We start from the raw sequence: 22,097 nt of genomic DNA on the forward strand, positions 1-22,097 counted from the left end.
TTACAACTAGGTCAGTTTACTGCCCTCATATTAAATATTTGTGAAGTATTTCTCTGAAATACATTAAATTTTTTGTAAAAGCTTAGCTATTCCTGTGACTGCTTACTAAATCTCAAGATGCAATTTAGGTATAATTAAACTTCCAGATTGTTTGGCCTGATTGAAAATTAATGACTTCACAGTTCTACATATGTTTTAAAAAATGCTTTCAGAACTGATGGGATGAAGGGTATTGAGTATATAAAAGCAAGCCATTACCTTTCAAAAATAAATTCCACTAATCTCTATGATACAAACTCACAGAGTAAGAAATTTCAACAAACGTTTTTTATTTCTTTAAATATCTCATGTGAATATGGGAGGACAATGTATTCTGCTTAGTGAGGAAAATCTGCCTTGCACTTAGCACTGTTTGATGTGTAAACAGGAATGAGATAAAGACAAAGCAAAACAGTTGACATCAAAGAAGTAAATGACATTTCCAGAACATGATAATGAATAGCTTCTGGCTTTTTTCTCTCAGGGAAAAAGGGCATGTATTAGTGCCTTTTTTTGCCTTTGTCCCCAGTTTTTAAACATATTTGAATCTGAACAAATTTTATACCCTTTGAACCTTGTTACCCTGTAGCACTGAACTGGAATTACTGCTTATTATTTAAGTGCACGTATTTCTGCTCGTAACTTGTGCAATAAAGTACCAAAAGCAGCACTTTAAAAAATCTGAACAGCTTTGTTAATGTCAAGAGGTAAGGTATCAGCATAATAATAATTAACAAAACACTGTAGACAGATTTGATGACAGTTCATATTTTTAACAAAATTACAAGTTTTGTATGTGTTTTGTAAACTGGTTTTAGCACAGAAAGCTTATATTAGCCCATGTGTTATCCAATAAGTAGTTTTGCCTTGATATTTTATAAAATGAAATTTCAAATAATTCTGTAAGAAAGACTATGTGTACTATGAGGTACGTAAGTTTTACAGACAGTGGATATACTGAAAAGGAAAGCAAAGAAATACATATTGGTCTTTAGCCTCAAAATGCCAAATGTTGGTAGGCTACCATCAGGTGTTTTTTGGTTTTTTTTCCCCTAATTATATCAATAATCCTGTGGAATAGGTTGAAATCAGAGACTCAAGGATTCTGTTCCTAAAATTACACAAAAACATTAATTTAGAATTATTCCACTAAAGAAAAAAATGAATGCTCAACAGGAGTTACTCATAATAGAAATTTTTACACATCTGATCGCAATACAAGAATTAATACTGACAGCATATCTTGAAGTTTGTCTGACTCATAATTCAGATATTTTATAGGACAGAATCACGAGATCATAACTCTGTAAACTACCACTCTAAAAGTACAATTTCAAAGCTTAATATACATAAAATAAGGAAATAATGCTGATGGTGATGAAAAAGTAGCAAATAATAAGCATTGCTGAAGATGTAAAAGCAGTAAGCCATTCTGCATGCAAGTGCAAACTGGTCCAGTCCACTTCCTGAAAAGCTCCAAAAATTGTTTGAACTTTGCTCCTACAACTAAAAGCAATTTTGTATTTCTGTGTTCAGACTTTGGCATTGGTTGCCAGGCAGACGTGATGAAGTTTATGAGCCTCAAAGGCATTTATCCACCAGCACTTGCTACTTTTAAAGTGCTGATTCATTAAATAAAACTTACTGTGTTAAGAGCCACAGTATCTGATCTAAATTATAAAAAGTGCTTTGGAAACCTGCTTATAACTTTCACTAGTATCCAGTTAAAATACTGATAATATGCTTCAAAATTATTTCATATAACCACTGATTGTAGTTCACAAACCATTTTCAGATTGAATCAGTTTCAGATAAGCTGATTTACACGAGGCATTCCTCTTCCTGTATATGCAGGTACTAGACAAGACACTAGGCAAATTTTGGAATACTGGGAAATACATATATATATATATATATATAAAATTTACTTAAAAATTGAATTCCTTTTAAAAAGTATTCATACAATTAGTTAATTAATCAATAACAATTCATCACCTTACATGGGCTAAGAAAGTATCATACACTACACAAATATGATTTGTTGCAGTACCAAACTTTATCGTAACTTACATTTTTCTACAAAGCGACATTCTCCTTGCAACTATAAATGGAGCAAATTTGTGTATATTTATACGTCATCTATTTAGCAATCAACAGTCCACAATCAAGAGTTGCCACTCCTTTAACGTAGGAAGAGTGTTCTTTTCACACAGCTACATGATGCTGGACACAGGGTTCAGTAATGGAGAATCCCCATCTGCTCTCCTACGCTCAGCAAAACCAGCTTTGCCCCTCTGCCTCAGGACCTATTTCTGTCCCAAATGCATTCCAAGACAGTTGCAAATGTGAACAGGATGGATGGATGTGCCTGTTTGTCTCATATCTTTTCAGCCTTCCAATAAAATCGTGCTTGTTGAAAGGTTGCAAATGACGTATTTCTGATATTAAATCCCCTGCAGCATCTTCCTTTGCCTCTCATAAGGCACCAAGGACACAGAAGCTCAGCAACCCTGCAGTAAAGCTCAGAGTTTGCACACTGAGATCTCGATTGAAGGGTTGCATCTTAGCAGGTTACTTAGGTGCTGAAGGTACACTGACCTTATACTGTATAAAATGAACTGGTCTTCCTAAAGCACATTTGAGATTTAGAGCACTTTCATGGTTTGTGTGTCAAAATAGGACAAAGAGACCCCCTACGGGGTCTTAGTGCTAAAATACACACTGTATTTACACAGAGGGAATCTGCAAAGCTAGGTTTTATTCAAATACATTGCTTTTTAACAAAAATAAAAACAAAGACAATTTTAAAAGGTAATAAAAATAAACAGAAAATAAAGATGATCATAGAATAAATTATGCTTTATACTAGTCCTTTCCCTCCTAAGATAAATGAGAAGCAGGAATGAGAACAGATTGGACAGGATTGCAATTTCATGTTTAAAAAACAGGCTCCAGAATAAAATACATAACCAAATAATTTAAGATGTTCCCATTTGTTCCAGTCGTCTTAGGGACCAACCTAATTCCATAACATACTCACTGAAGTTCAGTTCATCATAGGACATATTTTAATAGATGCTGCTCTATCCCTCTTAATTGCTACCTGATTTAGGAGTCCTGTTTAAACAGGAGATTAGGTCTGAAATGTGGTAAATATACATAATGGAGCTGAAAAATATACAGGGAAAGCAATGTCAGAAGGCATAATAATATGGGGGAAAGACTGCAGCTACAAGGAAGTACAGATGAATTTCTAATATTGACTCTGATTTCTCTAAAACCAACAACATGAGTTATACAGAAGCAAACACAAAGAAATACTCAGAAATACTAGGACAAAAATGTACAATCTCTAGCAGTACCAGTGTTAACCCATCTCTGTTCAAGACAGAAAAGTGATAAAAAAATAAAGTCAAGTGAACAATGATTTAAATAGAAAAACACATAGAATCATCATCTTTATTGAAAGGTTTGGGCTGGTAGGGACATAAAAAACCATCTAGTTTCAACTCACCTGCTATGGGCAGGGATGCCACCCACTACATCAGAGTGGCAATATTTATAACAAAGAAGGGTCATACAGACTCTCTCTTTTATTCAATTCTGGAAAATTCTAATGACATAGGATAATCTCCAATTGTTTTTCAACAAAACTATTCCACAAAATAGCTTATTTTCCTATTCCAATTATTAATGTCTACAGTGAAAGGCCACAGACTTATTTTTACCAGGGGCTGGCTCTTTTCTTAGTCTTCATAATCCTCTTCTTGGTCGAAAACAGATCACAAAACTGGTGTCAGCGTACCAGCATCAAAATAAATACACTGCAGTTACTGAGTAGGTTTAATGCTGAACTGTAATGCCAGCTTGGTAAACTGATTTCTACCCATTCAATTATTTGGTTGGGTTAAAATTCCACAAAGGGTTTGTGGGAAATCAAGATGCTGAGAATTCTGGACTCTCTGTGCTTACAGGCACAGGACTTTAGAGAAGCACTGTATTTGACCTGAGGCCTTAAAGCAGGCTTCCAAAAATAAGTGATAGTACTGGGATTATGGGGATGTAGTTTGGATAGTATTGTGTGATCTCACAGGGTGAAAAACTTAGATTTGGGATTTGAGTGTATGGTGATACATGGGAGCCAAGATGGAGAATTTGAGGTGTGGATTAGCTGTCTTTTTTGCACTTTCTTCTTTCTTTTTCTTCACGAACCTGGGTGGTCTTCTGCAATTGGGTGAAAGAAGTCCGCATTGCGGGTTTCGGGTGATTATAATTGGATTAGAAACATAAATAATATAAATGTCAACTGTTTATTGGATAATTAGGACTTAAATAGCCTTGAATAGACACCATTTTGGGCTCACTTTCTCAACTTGTTAGAGAAAGCTCCCATCTCGTGAGTTTTTAAGAGATAAGGATAATAAACTTCAGACTGAGACTTCAAAAACAACGTCTCCCGAGTTTTATTCCTCCTGACCTTGGAGCAGGAAAGAGTCAAGAACACCATTAGGGTTAAGTAGAAATTAGAAGGTGTCAGCACTTGTCAGAAGCCATATATTACACTCCTCTACAGTTATGGTAACAAATACAGTTTGTTTGTCAAATGGTATTTCTACATTTTTTCAGTGCCTTTTTCTACCACTTCAGTCAGCAGAAAATTTGTAGTAAGTTTTTTATTTCAGATTGCTTTCTTGATTTGCATCTCTCTTTGTGCAAAGTCCATCTGTTCTAGTAATTTTTCTCACCCATATTACTACTATTCAATAAATGTTTAAACTTAAAATCAGACAAGCATAAGGCTTATTATCACAGTCAGACCACAGATCAGAGAATCACAGAATCATTAGGCTGGAAAAGGTCTTTAAGATCACTGAGTCCAAAATCCAAAAACTTGAAACACTTCTCTGGACCTATTGGGCTCGCCCCACCATGTCTCCTTGTTTGATCCAGAGTTCCATTTGCTTAGGTCTGGTAAAAATACAGCTTTCCCTGGCTCAATATGCTAATATATGTGTGCATTTCATATATATATATACACACACACACACATATATATACACACACACACACACACACACAGACAAGACACTTTGTGTCATGTTACCAAGAGACATGTCATAAGCTAACTGGATATAGACAAGACCTGTTCACAGAATTATAAATCTCATCTGGTTGTTGGGTGATTCATTCAAAGACATTCACACTCCATTCTGTCCAGCATTGTATTGCATAAAAGAAATTCAGAAGCCAGACCAATAGAGTTGCCATTCTTTGGAGGTGTATAAAACTAAGATACTGACATCCTCTGGTCACTAGCACTCAACTAGCATATTCAGAAAATGTTAATTAGTTACTTGTAGGCTTTAGACAAAACTCAGTTTCAGTAACTAACTCCAGAAAATACTGTGGAAATCCAGTAATTGGAAACTGTAAGTGGCACTAATCTCATGCGACCAGGTTTAACCTCAGAGTGGTAATTCTGAGTTACAATTAATAAAAGAACTAGAGGAAGAAAACTGCTCCATTTTGGGTTGATCTTGCCTGACTTTCCTAGAGAGAACTGCCTACCAGTGCAATGAAAAATCCATGGCAGCACAGGGAGCCGAGTGAAGGCAGGAAGTTCAAACAATGGTGAGAGGTATCAGCTCCACTAGATTTAACACTGAGATGAGCTGGGTTCAATGACTGGGGTTCTGTTATGTCAATAACAATTTCTGAAATACCTAATCCTCACTGAAATTTATCTACAGTAATTGTATCAAAACTATTCTAAGAATGACTTTTGAAACATAAATTGCAGAACTGTGTTAGCACACTAGATTTATGTAATGCAATAGCTAGGTGGTTTCAGTAGCTGAATCCACTGAATCTCCCTCCACATGAGAGATGATTAGCAACCTAGTAAAGTGAAGAGACATATTTTGTACTTAAAGTAAGAGTAAAATTAACTTTTCTACCATTTATGTGAGTAATCACACCTACTTTTAAGACAGGGCTTCTTCAGCAATTTCACCCCTTGGAGCTATATCCATTTTCTGTCTAACATGAAACACTGCTGGGCTGCTTAAACAGTCAGGACTTAATCTCTTCAACAGAGGATCAAAAATGATATATATAAATATAATTTTCATAGCTTTGTGGAGACTTCTTTTTTCTAACAAAAGGTTGAACCTGGACCAGAAACTTTAAGCTGTAAGATACTCAACAACAGAATTCACAACAAGTTGGAGAATTGGAACTGGTGCATGTTATGTTTATTTTTGCACTTGCTTTCCCCATTTAAAGCAATTTATTCTAAGCAATGTTTTATTGTATGTATAATTTTCAGCTAAAATTAAGACAGATGTGTTCAGCAGACTCTAAAGATGCCAGTGCTCTTAATTACCAAGTTTGTTTCCTTCTTTTGAATTAAACAGATTTCCCTTTTTTCTTTGCCTTCTTTGCCTCCTATTCTTCATCTTTCATGCCATGCCATGGACATGAAAGATGGAGCATTCTCTTATTTTCTGCACCTCCTTCTATATCATGCTTACACCAAAGAGGATAAGAAAGAAGAAGTCTCTCAAAAAAAAAAAAAAAAAAAAAAAAAAAAAATCAAAGAGTATCAATGCCAGTCAAATGATATAAACTAAAGTTTGTGTAATGAAACTAAACATGTAAAAGTAAACTGAATAAAGCAATAAAAAGGTGAAAGCCAGAGCACTTTTATATGGTCTGATGCATTTTCTTCTATTCCAAACTGACACCAAGAAAATGTAACTTACCAAATATTATCAGATATCAGAATTCATTTAGGAAAACACAGAAATACACAGAAGAGTGCCTTAGCTCTACTGTACTATTATAAATGTAAAATCTACTCCTGAGAAAATGACATGTTCATTTAAATACAGTCTTACAGGTACAGCTCAATAGAATTATGATGGAGAGAAAAAAAGTTGTTGAAAAGAGATGTAAGCAAAATGAATGATTTTTCTGGCCCTCAGAGTCTGCCAAGGGAGGACTGAACATCCTCTGTCACTACTCAATCAATATGTATGAAGAATAATACAATGAAGAAGGGACCAAGTGAAAGCTCAAACATCAAATGAAAGAAAATACCCAGAGGAATATGAGTTTCAGATTTGTACTCTTGAACAAAGCAGAATTTCTACAGCGTTTATTCTGAAAGCTAGACAAATAACAATTACACTTGGGACCTCAGACAAAGACCCTGAGCTGTCTCAGCAATTTTACTACCTTCACCTTGCTAAATAAAAATCCTTCTTGAATTTCAAGTAAGCTAATGATTGTTAAACATCACCAGAGGTATAATTTTTTAAAGTATCCTTTGGGAATAAAGCAGTAATATTAAAAGCTGCTAATGTTGAAACCGGAATAAATAAATTAATCATTAAAATACAAAGCCAAGTTGCTTCTGCTTTCAAGAAAAAAAATACTTTGGATATCTTGATGTGTCATTAGAATGCAAGTGTGTAGGTGTGTATGTAACTAACCCTGAATTCAAGATGAGCCACTCAAAACAACTGCATGGCCAGATGCTCAAAACAAATATTGTGAAATAAAACTAATAACATAGAGGTGTACCCTACATATGAGATGTAGGTATCTGCAAATAGAAAAATAACCACTTAATTTGCAAAATAAAGCAGATAACACAAATTAACATTTCAGGGGTTTTTTTAAAACCTAAGATGTGATCCTGATTATATATTCTGTAATTGCGATGCCAACCTCTTACAATGTATCTTGCACGACCTAACATTCCACAGATGTCTCACCAAAAGGGGGTTTAAGATAGAGGAAATGTAGTCAATTTTCAGAAACACACGGCATATTAACTTCAACACTGATATTATTATCAGGTATTTCCTGAATAATAACATGGACAGTGAGGATCTTAAGGAGGAAGATTTAGTCTACATGGTCCAGTCATCATATTTCTCCCACTAAAAAACACTGAAAAAAATTCTTAGTTGCTGTACACTAATAGGCTCCTTCAGGTTCCATCTAGTTTTCATTAAAATATGGGAGTCTAGGCCTAAAATATGAGACTAAGCCTAAAAGCTAGCTGAACAGAAGTGAAGCACACACGTAAGTAAAATGATATGAATTAGACCACAAAGTAAAAAAAAAAAAAAAAAAAAAAAAAAAAATCAGTATTTTTGAATACTCTTTTTTAGAAATAAATGAATGAAAAAAATCCCCAAATTTACATTCCGTTCTATATTTTAATCTCAGATCTATCTGCAAACACATATTGTGAAATGTTACATTAGAATTAGATAAAATTAGTTCTTGTCAATCAATATCGCTTTGAGACATGAAGTTGTATCTTTATGCAACATAAATTATAGTTTCTGGTGTCCAATCTCAATAAAACTGAGTTAGTCAGGATCATTACTATCCAGCATGACAAATCACACACATCAGTCATTTACTGGTGTTGTCTCTGAACACTTCCTTCTTTGAAGTGCAAAGATCAGCACTGACTCTTGAAGATCATGGTCCAAGAAATTAGTGGAGCCTGAGCTTCAAAGAAGGAATGAGAGAAGAAAAAGAGGCGACGGAAAAAAGAAACACCACAAAACCATAAACATTCCTTTTGGTTCAATTCCTGCTCACATGAAGAATAAACCAATTTAAATAAACTCATGAGCACTATTTGCTCAGAAAACCTGCATGAATGAGGAAAACAAAGGAAAACTGGAGAATGTAAGAGTATCGGGATAAAGAATATTATCACTTGAAATAAATGGGAACTGGAGGCCGAAGTTATAAGAGGGTAAGGAAAAATATTAAAGAGAACAATGTGAAAGCTCATTTCGTTGGAATATGTGTCTGACCTTCATGCAGTAAAGTTGGTTCAATCTCAAAAAAGAAATAATTTTTAAAGTTCAGATATCAGTAAATACACTGTAAAATGAAAAGAATACATGGTAAACAGGAAAAGGAAACAAGCAAAGCACAAAAGACAACAGAAAAAATTTAGACAATTCTTTTGACATTGAAAATATTCCATTAAGCTCTCTGAAACAAGTTTAAATCTGCCCCAGAATCTCAGACAAATACATCTGCTTTATATCTCTCCCCATTACCTTCCTGAAAACTAGCCTGGTTTAGTTTAGCTGTCAGACCTCTCTGGAATCTAAGTAAATGGAATTGCCTCATTACATTCAGAATGCACAGATCTTTCCCTTAAAATAGTACTACTGGCTGTAAATCAGATTTTCATGGTAGCATTGCATGAAGATAGCCAAGAAACAAATGTTCACCGTTAAAGCTCCTCACTAGACAGCTGAAATATAAATAAATTGTTTCAGGAAAGTGTAAACTGATGGAAGTGCATAATTTTTTTTATCATTTGCTACCACGCAGTTAAAAAAACCAACCAACCCAAAAACAACCCCAACAAATTATATTCTCTTTTACTCAGGGTTTCACCTATCTGCATTCACTTATTGTACTGAAACAAATTCCAGCAAAAATAACTTAAATCTTATTCTCTTGTTTTGGAAATCTCCCACGTGTTTTAAACTGCATCTTCATACTACTGCATTATTTAGAAAGATTGTTAAATGTGCTCCAAAAGTCTTTATACCCTTTGCTCTATAAGCACACTACTGTACACAGCTTGAGCTACTAGTATCACAACATTGTTTTATAAATGATAATATACTTTAAATGCAAGATTTTCAGAGAAAAGAAATGTGCTGCATGTAATCAAGTTAGGACAGGAAAACCTGTACAATACACAAGCAACAACAACAACAGCAACAAAATACAACTTTACTTGTTCAACCAGAACTTGAATGTTATTTTAAATTTAAGAGATCTTTGGAAGAAGAAGGACATGACCTTCATTCAGCTGCAGGGATGGTGATCCTAACATCTGCCACAGCTTCTCTCTCCTCCTGCATTGACACTCCCCATAATGCAAAACGGAATACAACAGAGGAACCTCTGAGTATGATCTTTACCCTCCTCCTAAAATTAAATACAAATAATTCCAATTTCCTGATAGCCTAGAGCTTTCTGTTAGTAGGATTTTAAAACTAAGTTGCTCCTCAACAGTGAAGTTCAGGGAGTCTCAATACTAGGCTTTATTTGGATGAGAATCAGAATTTTGGTACAACTAACTTATGCTGAGTTTCATCACACAAAGTCTAACAGCAGTTTGATAAAGTGATATAACTTGGCACCTTATACAGAAATTATCATTCCAGCAGGATGGGAAAATCTGACGTAACTCTTACAGATCTAGCTGTTTCATTCACAACATTTAAATCCACCTAATTTTGTAACTTAAATCTAACACTTGGATTTTCTTCTAGTCATCATACACAGATAGCAGCATAAAGCAAATTATGAAGCAAAGGCATCAAAGTGGTCCTGTGTAATCACCCCTGTAATCTGAGCTTTTGGCCATACTGTAAGTTCAAAACAAAGTCAATACCCACAAGAAAGAACTATCTATCAGGCTTGAATACAAGGAAACAGTATGGAAACATCAGAGGACTGGAAGATTCCTAAAATGCCTATTTTTCCAATTATGTGGGGAAAATTAAAAAAGAAAAAAAAAAAAAAAACAAACCCAAAACACACACACAAACAAAACCAAACAAAATACTAACAAAACTAAACAAACAACCCCCCCAAACAAACAAACAAAAAACCCAAATAAAACCAAACAACCCCAAACAGCAACAAAACAAAGGAAAAAACTTAAACTCACATAATTTTCTCTGTTAATTTACTGTCAGACTACCACAGCAAGGTTTGTAGACAAATGGTACAGGTATGGAAAAATGGTAGTTTCAAACTATAATTTTTTTGTTGTTGCATTGTAAATGAGAATCTAATCAAATGGATGTGAAAAAGCAGGCATCCAAAGACGCAAGGAAAGAAAAGGAAGAACAAAAGTATGGAAATGTGCAGGGTCTTCATGGTCCATATCTACAACAGTTAGAAAATAGAGAGGCTGCCACCTGAGTGTATTGAAAGGGGAAATCTGTGCTAACTGGCTACTCAGTCTTGAAATTCAAATCCTGAGCTCTTCTATGTAAGGGAAAGGAAGAGTGGGGATCAATATGGATGTTAGTAGAATAATCATTATTTTTAACACATTGTATTAGTGCTTGTTAGAAAAGATGATGACTGGAAACACAAAAACATCATACACAAGGCTCTCTTTACTGCGATAATTTCTACTTCATTTACTTTACCATACTAATTTTTAAGTCTTTTATTTTGAAAACCAACCTTATAATTTAGAATGGGAAATTATTTTCTCAATGACCAAGGTTCAGATCAGTTTAGACTTAAATAAAAAATTGTCACTTTACTAAAATTACTCTTTTATATATTAAATTAAAGTTTTCCTATTGACAGTGAAGAGGGCACCTGCACTGAAAAACTGTAAAAGAAGATACATCAGTTCCATGAACTGATTTACATCTGTTGGTGCAGAAAGGTTTCATTGCTTTTTAAAGGCTGTAAGAAGCATCACAGACAGAGAGAACACACAGTGCAGTGCACATCATCATTCTATGGGAGAAAGGAAAAGTTTTACACATCTGGGATCAGCAGTTTAATAATGTAGATACAAAAAGTGCATTCCCTGACCACAGTTCAGCTTGCATGAACGTGTATATAACATTTTCCTCATCTTGAAGTTATTCACTTGTTTTCACAGTACAACAAATTAGAAGTAGGAACCTTGTTTAAACTGAATATGGCGACATCAAGCTGAACAGCTCTTAAACCTACCATTTACTGAAATAATTTTCTAGAGTTAAGTGGCCTTAAGCTATATTTTTAAATATAAACATATAAATGTAAGGACATGATTTTTAATAACAGTGTGTTTGAGTATCTTACATATATGTATTACAGAAAGACAATCTTACATTGTTCTATATGCCACAGCTTTAAAATAAAAATGCTAATATGACTCAATTGGCCCAAAGCAACAAAAGCAGGACTTTCTACTTGTTTTCTGGAAGATTTTTATTTTCAATATATATCAATATATTTTCTTTCCTTTTGTTTCCTATCCTTTCTTCACCAGAGTTAAAGATCATTTACAAATCAATCTATCACCATTATCCCTTCTCTTACTGCTCCCTGTCTCACCTTGGTTGCAAGATTCATCACTAAGTTAGCACCAACTGTAACTATGAGGTGCTAACTTAGTTAGCTAACTTAGTTAGCACCTACTAAATTAAAGGTGCTAGAAGAGCTAGTATATGCTTTTTTTGTGAGGCTAAACTTCAGAGACCACTTACAGGCATGGACTATAACCTGCACCCAGAGAAAAAAAAGGAATCCAGAGCAAATCAAGAGCAAATCAAGAGCAAATTGAGAATATAACTTCAAATTGTTAATGTTTCTGCATTACACATAATTATCATCATCAAGATAAAGAAGTCCTAGAGTTTTTTGGAACACAGTAAATTAATAGAAATTTTGGAACTTTTCAATCAACCATCTGCTGATAAAAATCAGTTTCTGAATATAATGAGCACAGGGGAGTAGTTGTCAATCAAAAACCTTTGACTTGCCCTTTCGAGACTCTCTTTTCATTTCTGACACGCTTCCCTTGCTTAGTCTTGAAAAATGATCTTACCTTTCAGCAATTACTTCTGTCTTTATCCCTCACGTTCCACATACAGATACAATGGGAGATGTATTCATTCAGATCCTTCCCTATGTAGATTAAATTCTTGCTTCTTTAAGATCCTAGTTGTATGTAGGCTCAATAGAAAATGTCCAGCTATTTGCCTTCATACAATACCTTAACAATTATATGGCTTGCAAGAACATATATTTTAGTTCTCAAAGCTCCTTCTCAGGACAGCACCAAACAGCAGAGATTTAGAACCAAACAACTTCCCCTACACGATGGGGCGACACCCCAGCCTTACAGAAATTCCTAGTGATTCCAAAAAGGAGGGATTTTCCCTTGAAGCAATTTACATTAACTCTCAGTCCAGGATTATAAATTATATAAAACACGATCTACATCTCATTTTTTAACAGCATCATATTGACAAAATTTCTTTAAATCTCTGAGGTACTTTTATCTAAAATAAGAATGAAAAACCCTGTGCTGCATCTTATTTCTTATATTGCAATGGCTTAAGAAAGCAATATTAAAACCAGAGTACTTTGTGATCTTAATACCTATTATTTAGTAAGTTTCTTGAATTTTCCACATAAAAGTGCAATATAAAATGGCATGAAGAGGAACAGAAAAATTATCAAAACAAACACAACTGGGCAGACACCACCCACCAAAGGTTTCAAAAGGCTTGTTACCTAATTAATTTTACTATTTGAATCAATTGTTTAAAACAAACATGAAAAAATCACTTGTGGATGTTACCAGAATGATGTGATCTCATCAAAATCTGACTAAGCCAGAAATAATGAGCTTATAAAAGAGGCCAGATCCTGCCTTCCTGATTCATGAGTGAGTTTGATGAAGTAGAAATTCATCCCTAATTTAACTTTATCAGCTGAGAAAGATCTAGCTCACTGAAGTACTGCACTCAAGAGTTTAAGGTAAGAAAAATTTGGCTCAAACACTCTCAATAATGCAAGACACAATCTACTCTACATAGGCAAAGCAAAGCTTTATTGATAAAAGCAGGTTTATGCAAATATTTAAATATAAATTACTTCTAAGCTTTGGTACTGCAACGTTCAGACATCTATTTAAAAATACTATTTTGCTCTTTTTGGATGATTATCATATCTCATCAGATAAAGCTTTGTTCATGTGAATCTAATTATTCAGGTTTACGCTAAGTTCTTTCCTCTCTGAGCTTTTTGCAAAGGGACTTCAAACTGTTCAATTTTCTGAACAAACTGAGTCCTTCCAAACAACTTATGCTAGAAGAGGAATAAAGTAATCATCAGGAACTTAGAATACTTTTGGTCTTTAAAGTCCTCAAATGGTTTAAAATATAGAATTTGACTCTTCTTCTCCCTGCTTTGAAGTGAATAATTTTTAGCAAAGGAATTTAGCCTGAGGTTTCTTCAGAGCTAGTACTGTATGCTCTTCTATATAATGCAGAAATGGGAACAGCTTAAAACATTACCAAACAATGGTAGTCAGAAGACTTCCATCTAAGAAAAAAATCATAATCAACAAAGCTTTTCTCTGCAAAAATTAATGTGGTGTCTTTATTTACAGGTCCTAAATCTAGAACTACAATTTTATTCAAGACAGAGTGGAAAATTAAAAAGTTGAGGGGAAAAAAAAATCACGGGAAAAAGGCTTAGATATGAAAACCTGAAAACACTCTACTTACATAATTTTAATGGTCTTTTTATAGTTACTCACTATATTAATTTTAAAGGCAGTCAATTGAACAGAAGATCATTAATACTAAATAGCCTTCTCTCATTTCAGTTACTTTTAGGCAAGATTGAAGAGTAAAAGGCAGGTTAACTAAGTGAGGGATATTGTTTCATTCTAAAATAATCTGAATTAATAAATTCTGAGAAGGTCACAAAATTTTGTGAAAAAAACCCCAAACCTCCTTGTGTTTATGAAGACACAAATGTGGTTCAGTTCATCAAAAGTACATAGCAATATGTAAGTCTATATATACAGGTGAGTAGGGACTCAATCTCCTTTGATTGCAAGACAACCAGCTCATGTGGAGTCATACAGAAAGACATAATTTTAGGTGCTGGGTATTAAATCCTTTCCTTGGGTTCAAAGCAGCCAAAATTTTTGTTTCTGTTTTTCTTAGTAATTTGATATAAAGTAAGTATCAAAATGAAAATGGATATACCAGTCACATTTAGTGACATTTCATCAAAATCAACATATTCCATAAGAAAATTATAAAAAATAAAACAGTTTTTGCCTTAAGAAATAAAATTTTCACCAGGAAAAAACCAAACCCAATAGACCTATTAGTCCACAGAAGACAATAAAACAGGTAATAAATTTCCTTTTCTCCTTTAAGGCAAAAATGGATATTCATAATGGATATCATATTAATGGATATAAAACTCTGAGCTTGTTAAGAGACTACGTATGTACTTCAGAACTAAATCTTCATGAGCAGGTAATCCATAATAAATAATTCCAGAACTCACTGGAAAATTAGAAAAATTTTAACTGTTGGAAGAAAAATGTCAACAGTGGAGAGGCATTAATATAAGAAAACTATTAATACTAAATATAAAGTTGTTTTCCTACCTGTGTGCAGATAAATTACTGAGGTACAGGGTGTATTTTTCTTCAGCAGACAATCCATCCATCATCAAGTAAAAAACATGAAAATTACTCTGGTTGAGAGGCTGGATAACGACACGAGACTTCTCCAACATGTATGTATAAATCCTAGCTGATTAAGAAACAAACACATAAATTCATCATTATACTGATTGTTCTGAACTTAAATATCTTAAACCATTCACCATTGCAACAGTTAAGAACAATGTTTCTTATAAAATGATCTGAGGGGAGCATTTAAATATAGTATTACCATTTACACTCCCATGGTTTTCTATGCAAATCACATATAAAACCTTAATTCCATTAAAATTGTTGGAACAAACATATTACCACACTTACTTACTGTTTCATATTAGCATTAAAACTACTAAGTTTTAAAGATACTGATGTTTATTTGAACCAGTTGTTGTACTTGGCAAGACTTTCTAAGAGACAAGTTATTAGTCATCTCACCGAAGTGTAACCACCTGAGCACTGGCATCTACTCTATCCTCCTTCTAAACAGAAAGAGAAAGATGGAAGAGAGATTCAAGACCTCTTGAAAATACACACTTGGAAGCATTTCTTCTTTCTCTACTGGTAATCAAGGACATAGAGAATAGTAGTTTAGATTAAACACCTAGCTTCTAGAAGGCTACAAAGAGACAAATCCTCTGCAGAACAGGTTTTCAGCAAGCTCACTGACCTGAGCCTGGGGAAACATGGGCATCTCAGAAGGGCTATGATGACCTGAATAAATGAGAAGTTGTGTGAATCAGCAGTCTGGGGAAGAAGGTGAAGGAAGATGAATCTGAGTGAGATTTGCCTACAGAAAAACAGCCTACAGTATCATGCATAACCTCAGGCCCACTAAGATCCTGAAAGAGGCAAAGCACAGAAGCAAAGGAAATATTGAGCCCCCAGATCCATTTAGCTGTTCAAAAGATAACAGGCATTTTAGAGACACCTGTGAAGAGACAGAAGGTTATTCATATTTTGGGCAGGCTACTCTCGAGCTCTCCCCTGGGAATACAACGCCATGGGGTTTCAGATGCAAGAGACTAAGAGAACAAGGGAATGTCCAAGTGCAGCTGGAGTCAGGGCCTCTCTGGTCAGCGGGAATCTGATCTCAGTTCCCACTTACCCAGCTGCCAGAATACTTTATCTCATCATTACTTAAATACTACCTGTGGTGCCAAGACCAGAAGCATCCTCGCCCTGGAAAGGGCTGTTGAGTTTAGAGCATAAGGTACACTTCTCAGCAATGGAGGGCCTATTATCTTACTTTTATTTATGTTTTATATTAACCCAGTAAGCAGATAAGAACAGTAAACTATACCTTCCCATAGCCTGACTTTCACCAAATTCATTCAGGACTCCTTTCTTCATGAACTGGAAGTAGTTCTTGAACACAGAGTAATTGTAAATATTGGTGCATGCATCCTGCAGCACCTCATGTTCTCTAAATGCATACCAGTCATGTCTTTTTAGAATTTTTCTAATTTTTTTACTTTTTTTAAGCTGGCTGGGATTAAAGCAATATTTTCAGAACCAGTTTTGGACTCCCAGGTGTTGCCCAATGCAAAGTGAAACAATTTGGTGAATGAGAGTGTGTATCAGAGGCTCAGCAGTTGCATTAGCCTAAGACTAGGCCAGTAATGTCAGTTCCTGTCACCATACAGTCACTAACGTCCACAACAGCTCATTCACTGCTAGACTGGTTATTGCTGTATCATCTGTATTTGTCTGGTCATTTTATTTTAAACTTCTCTTCTGAAGTTCTTTAAGTTTCTGTTTATACTGTTGAAATAAACACAGCAAACCTGAGGTTACTTGAAATTGTGTGTATGAGGGAATGCAGCCTTTGAGAATACTGATGAAAGACAGTGTAGATGAGAATGAACTTGAATGGGTGAATCTTGAACATATTGTTTTGAGAAATTCCTCAGCAGCTAAATTCTGTCCATGAAGCTAATACAACTATGCAGGATCTCTCAAAGAACTACAGGGTCTCTCAAAGAACTACTCTGCATAGGCCAAACCATCCTGGCCACATCCCAGGTAAGGTGTACAGAAGGTCAGTGGTACATTAACCAGGGACATCCTCTATGCTTTCTTTATGTAACAGCACAGACATGTCCTAACGTGCTGGAAACCAAAACCATGCCTGGGATTCTGTCTAAGAGACAGCAGGACTGGCAGAGAGGCGTTGTAGGTCTGACTTGCTGAAGCAAGGAAACATGATCTGGCCCATTTAATCATCCTACAAAATGTAGTAGTGAACTGCTATTATGGAATCAATATTATGAGAAATTGTGTATCATCCATCTAATCCTCTGCTGCTACACTACAGAAAAAAACTAAAAAAACCAAACCTGTATGGGAAGTAGAAAAGCACACTTGGGAAATCATGTATGTTTCTGGCTCCAGTAACTTTGCAACAGATTATAAATTGAAGCAATGCAATCATGGCAGGACTGCCTCAGACACACACTTTCATCAGAATCAATCATTACCTGGTTGTCGTTCCTACAGGGTAAAACAGAATAGATGAACCTGAAGGATGATTTCCATATTTTATTGTGCTTGTAACTTATTTCACAGTAAAACTAATCCAACCCACAGTTAATTTGAAAAGAGTACACTGAAAATCTTTAATCATATTTTTGTGCGCAAGATTCCTCACTAAGGCTCTTATAACCAGCACTTTAGGTGTTTTTAACATTCATTGATTAATACAAGCAGGAAAAATGTCACCAAAGGTCATCTATCATTTAACTTTAATGATGGGCAACATCACTTATTCAGATGACACAAATTAATTCAGCCCTTTCCAAGTACTTCAAGTCACCTGCACTTTAATAAGCTTAAATACATTCCATCTCAACTAGCAACTCCAGCAGTGGGAAGAGCTGTTAAGAAAAGCCAAGCTTCCAACCAGCAAGAATCAAACACAGCATCATCTTAATAGTACTAAGAGTCAGAAAGAATATTATCATGGTAATATGCTTCTCTACAAAGTGAAATATGTTTGTTAATCTATATGTGAAATAAAAGGGAGTAAACTAATAAAGTTCCAAAGCAAAAGTCTGTCATTTTTGTCCAACTGTAATTGTGCTTACAGGCACAAACAAATTTCTACTTCCTTTAACAGCTCACTTGATCTACTCAGCAGCTCCACAGTCAGCAAGCAGATTCTGTATTAAAAGTGTGGCCAGAGAAATCTGTCTTTCAGCTATACATTCTTAGAAACTGCATTGCTCCTTCCCAAAAACCATGCTGTCCTAAACACAGCTGTTTGTAGACACAAGAAAACATTTTTCAGTCCACTTCAATGTAACTTAAAAAAAGAAAATAAATAAAAATCAGTCCTTGCTTTTCAAAAAGCGAAGACTGAGAAAATCAATGCCTGAAAAGCAAAGCAGAAAATCTGAAGAATAAGTTTTTCAGACTTTCTTTTCCTAAGTTTCTTTTTGAGCAATTTGAAGAAATTTATAGAGACCTTTATTTTCATCTTAGGAATCATTCAGCTTATCTGAAGGACCATTCTGGGAAAAAAATAAAAATCAGTCTTCTACTATTATGCAGTGGGAGTTAATCATTCTCTAGGAATATTAATTTTTTTGCCAGCAGATCAGTTTTTGAGTTCTAAATTTATTTTAGAAACTAAATGAAATCACTGGCCTGTAGTTTATTCTAAGTCTTTGTTTTCATGTAATTTTTTTTACTGTGTAAAACCTCTTCTGATATCTGTACTGGCTTTGAGAGGAACGATGTTAAAACTCTCCACCCTTGTTTTCAAAACATCATGGGGAAAATACAGTTTTTGCTAAAGCACTAATCAAATCTAATGATGAAATTTATGGGGAACATTTCAGTTATTTAGGTATATTGTACCTTCTGCTAGAAGAATAAACCTTGTGACAAAAGTCAGAGCATTTCCAGGGTCTAAAAGAACTTCAGCATGAACAAGAAGCTGTCTCAAACTTCACCGGTGTCCACTCAAAATGCAAGGTGTGCCACTTTGGCCTTGCCCTCTATAATAAAAGTGTACACATGTACTTTGCATGTCCCTCCCTTAGCAAATTGTTCTGAATCTCCACCCATAATATTTGTCTGTGGAGGAGTTTAAACCACCTAAACCCTTTGATGGAGGCAGTCTAGCACCACTTGGATTTTTGTTTACAAATCAGACATATTTAGCCCTGTTAGTATCAATGGGTTATAAATTCATGGCTCAGCAAGACCAGGTGCTCTGCATATTTAAATTATTCATTTATGTTTAAACAGTGCAAGTAAATACTGCTGCAAATGATCTTGCAAATAAATACAGAGTTTGCCTGGGTGGAATTTAAACCTGCAAAAGACAATATACCTGATTCTTTTCTCATTTAAGGTGATCTAAACCTTGGACAATTTCACTCAGATGTGATGTTTAGCAGTGGCCAAGAAACATCTACTATGCAAATAAAACAGCAGGATCAATTGCAAATTTCATAAATATAAAACACACTTCTACTGCTGTAGGAAGACTTGTCTTTCTTGACAGTAAATTATGTAACTTTTGGATACCTTAAATTTCATAAGAATAATTGATTCAATTCCTAAATAATTGGGGAATAGCAGGGTAGATAAGCAATTTTTTTATATTTGTTAATTGACCTGACTACCCTTACATTTTCTCATTTGATGCCTATGGTTTGACAATCATAAAAACACAGAATTAGTGTACCAGAAAGCTGACACAAGAACCTGGTTAACAGATCCTTTCACAGGCAATGGCTACGAATTAAACTGGTAGTTCTGAGTAAAGCCATTCATAAACTGACATCCCTGCAAACACAATATACTCAAATTAAATATGTACAATGCAAAGAGTCTATAACATTTTAGCTTTAGGGATTGAAGTTTATTTTTACAAAAGTAACTGAGATGCTCTTCAGTCCATGCTAATGTATATTTAATTTTGCATTCCTCCCACAAGAGCTTATAAATGAAAAACAAAATCACACATTTTTAGTTTCGAATCTCCTTTAAAATGATCTTACATTCATTTTAAAACAAACCAGAAAGAAGTGTTAGTAATTTCCCATGCAGTGACATTTCCTGTGAATAAACTATCATATTTTCTAGAGTATAGTGAACTGTCTCAAGAAAAAGCAATTGGAAATATTTCCAAAGAAATTCAGAAAGCATGAACACATTTAAAATTAAATTAAAAAAAAAAAAAAAAAAGAAGAAGAAGAGGAAGAAGAAGAAGAAGAAGCAGCAGATTTGGAAATATTTAACAGAATCTAATTTACTTGGAACAAAAGTGTGTCTTGCCATACAGCTTCTCCATTCAGGAATAGTGCAAGTAGGAAACTGTCTGTGTGTAATTATTTCTGCAGACTTACCTTGTTTTGACAGTGAGTGGCTTTATGATGATCTGTGTGGACCAGAAATGAAAGCTCTCCCTGACTGCTATTGAAGAGCAGAGTTTTCAGAATCAAACTGAAAGTTTGCTCTAGTGATTTTTTTTTATCTTTTTTTTCCTATTAATGAATGCTTACTAGGGATTAGGAGACCCATATTCACTCTGGAAGCAGGAACGAACTTCATACTATCTTGCCTTGAAGAAGAATAAACAACAATATGGTTCCTAGTTGTTTTAAAAGAAGCTCTAAGCTGTAACAAATTACGTCTAATTTCAGTATTGCAGAATATACTTGTGGGTTTTTGTTTGTTTGCTTGTTTGTTTTTGGTTTTGTTTTGTTTTTTTTAAAACTAAACAGATTATATCTCTCACTAATTTAAGGCATGCGTAAAATACCCAATACAATATTAGATAGAAGTGCACAACTTAACAACTGAATCCAATTTTCACTCTTACTTCACAGTGTTGCACTACACAGCTGTTTGTTGATCTGTGAAACAAAACGTGGCGTCCTGGGAAATACGAGAACCGCTGATTGTCAACTTGTTTCTTGTCGTTCCCTGCCACCTTGTGGCTGCTCAGAACAGGGCACTGCTCACTCCTGACAGCGATCAATTCACACGCTATGAAGCTGTTCCTCTGACACTCCCGAACCTCGCCCTTCCCTCTCTCACGTACTTTGAAGACCTTGCTGTCCACTTCTGTGCATGGCACACTGGGATCTCTGATCTAACACTCTATTCGTTGTATCAAAATTTACAGATTAAATGGTGCTTACCTGCAATTAATGTTTTTTTTCTCTCACAAAACTGTAGTTCAAAATACTTTATAAAACAGCTGGAAAAATCATTCAAGGGTGTCTTAGCATGTCCAAAGGCCTCCAAGATACAGTTTACCTGAAAAAAATAGTAAAGAAACAATACAAGAGGAAATAAACAGGAAGATATTTCAAGAAACATCAGTGAGGTGGGCTCATGATTAATAAATGGGGGAAAAGACGACCATTTTTCATCTTGGAATTTTAAAAAACACTTGGCAGGTTTTTGTCCAATATAAAAATTAAACTAAGCTCAAAACAAATATATTCCAAAAAAAGCAATGTCAGAATAGTGAAAGTTGTAAGTGAAAGGTTCACATGTGAGCTGTGTCCGTGCCAGTAGCTTGGGTATTAGTGACTGGAGTCATATTCCTGGAGCGGGTACACTTAGCAAAAATATTAACATCTTTGATCTAAAATCTAGCTTATGAAGCCACAGTCAGTCAATACAAGTAACCCAACAAAGGAATTTACAAGTTCTATATAATGTCAGAAATGGCATAAATTATTAATTTCAAATAGAATTATTTCAGGATTATACTACTGAAAAACTGAGGAAAAAAACAGATTCAGATATTTTTATGGCA

The 22,097-nt window shown here is 34.7% G+C and overlaps 1 protein-coding gene across 3 annotated transcripts in view; it reads right to left on the reverse strand.

Moving 5' to 3' along the window:
• Nucleotides 1–22,097, reverse strand: part of MYO16 (myosin XVI) — a 370,295-nt gene that overhangs the window by 130,894 nt on the left and 217,304 nt on the right. For all 3 annotated transcript variants that reach the window (XM_040056866.2, XM_040056865.1, XM_040056864.1), the window contains exons 15-16: nucleotides 21,472–21,589; nucleotides 15,260–15,407 (exon numbers count right to left, since the gene is read on the reverse strand). In XM_040056866.2, the coding sequence (XP_039912800.1) occupies nucleotides 15,260–15,407; nucleotides 21,472–21,589 (266 nt within the window). The remainder of the gene's footprint in view (nucleotides 1–15,259; nucleotides 15,408–21,471; nucleotides 21,590–22,097) is intronic.

This window comes from Hirundo rustica, chromosome 2 (assembly GCF_015227805.2).
Source record: "Hirundo rustica isolate bHirRus1 chromosome 2, bHirRus1.pri.v3, whole genome shotgun sequence".
Classification (NCBI taxonomy): Eukaryota; Metazoa; Chordata; class Aves; order Passeriformes; family Hirundinidae; genus Hirundo; species Hirundo rustica.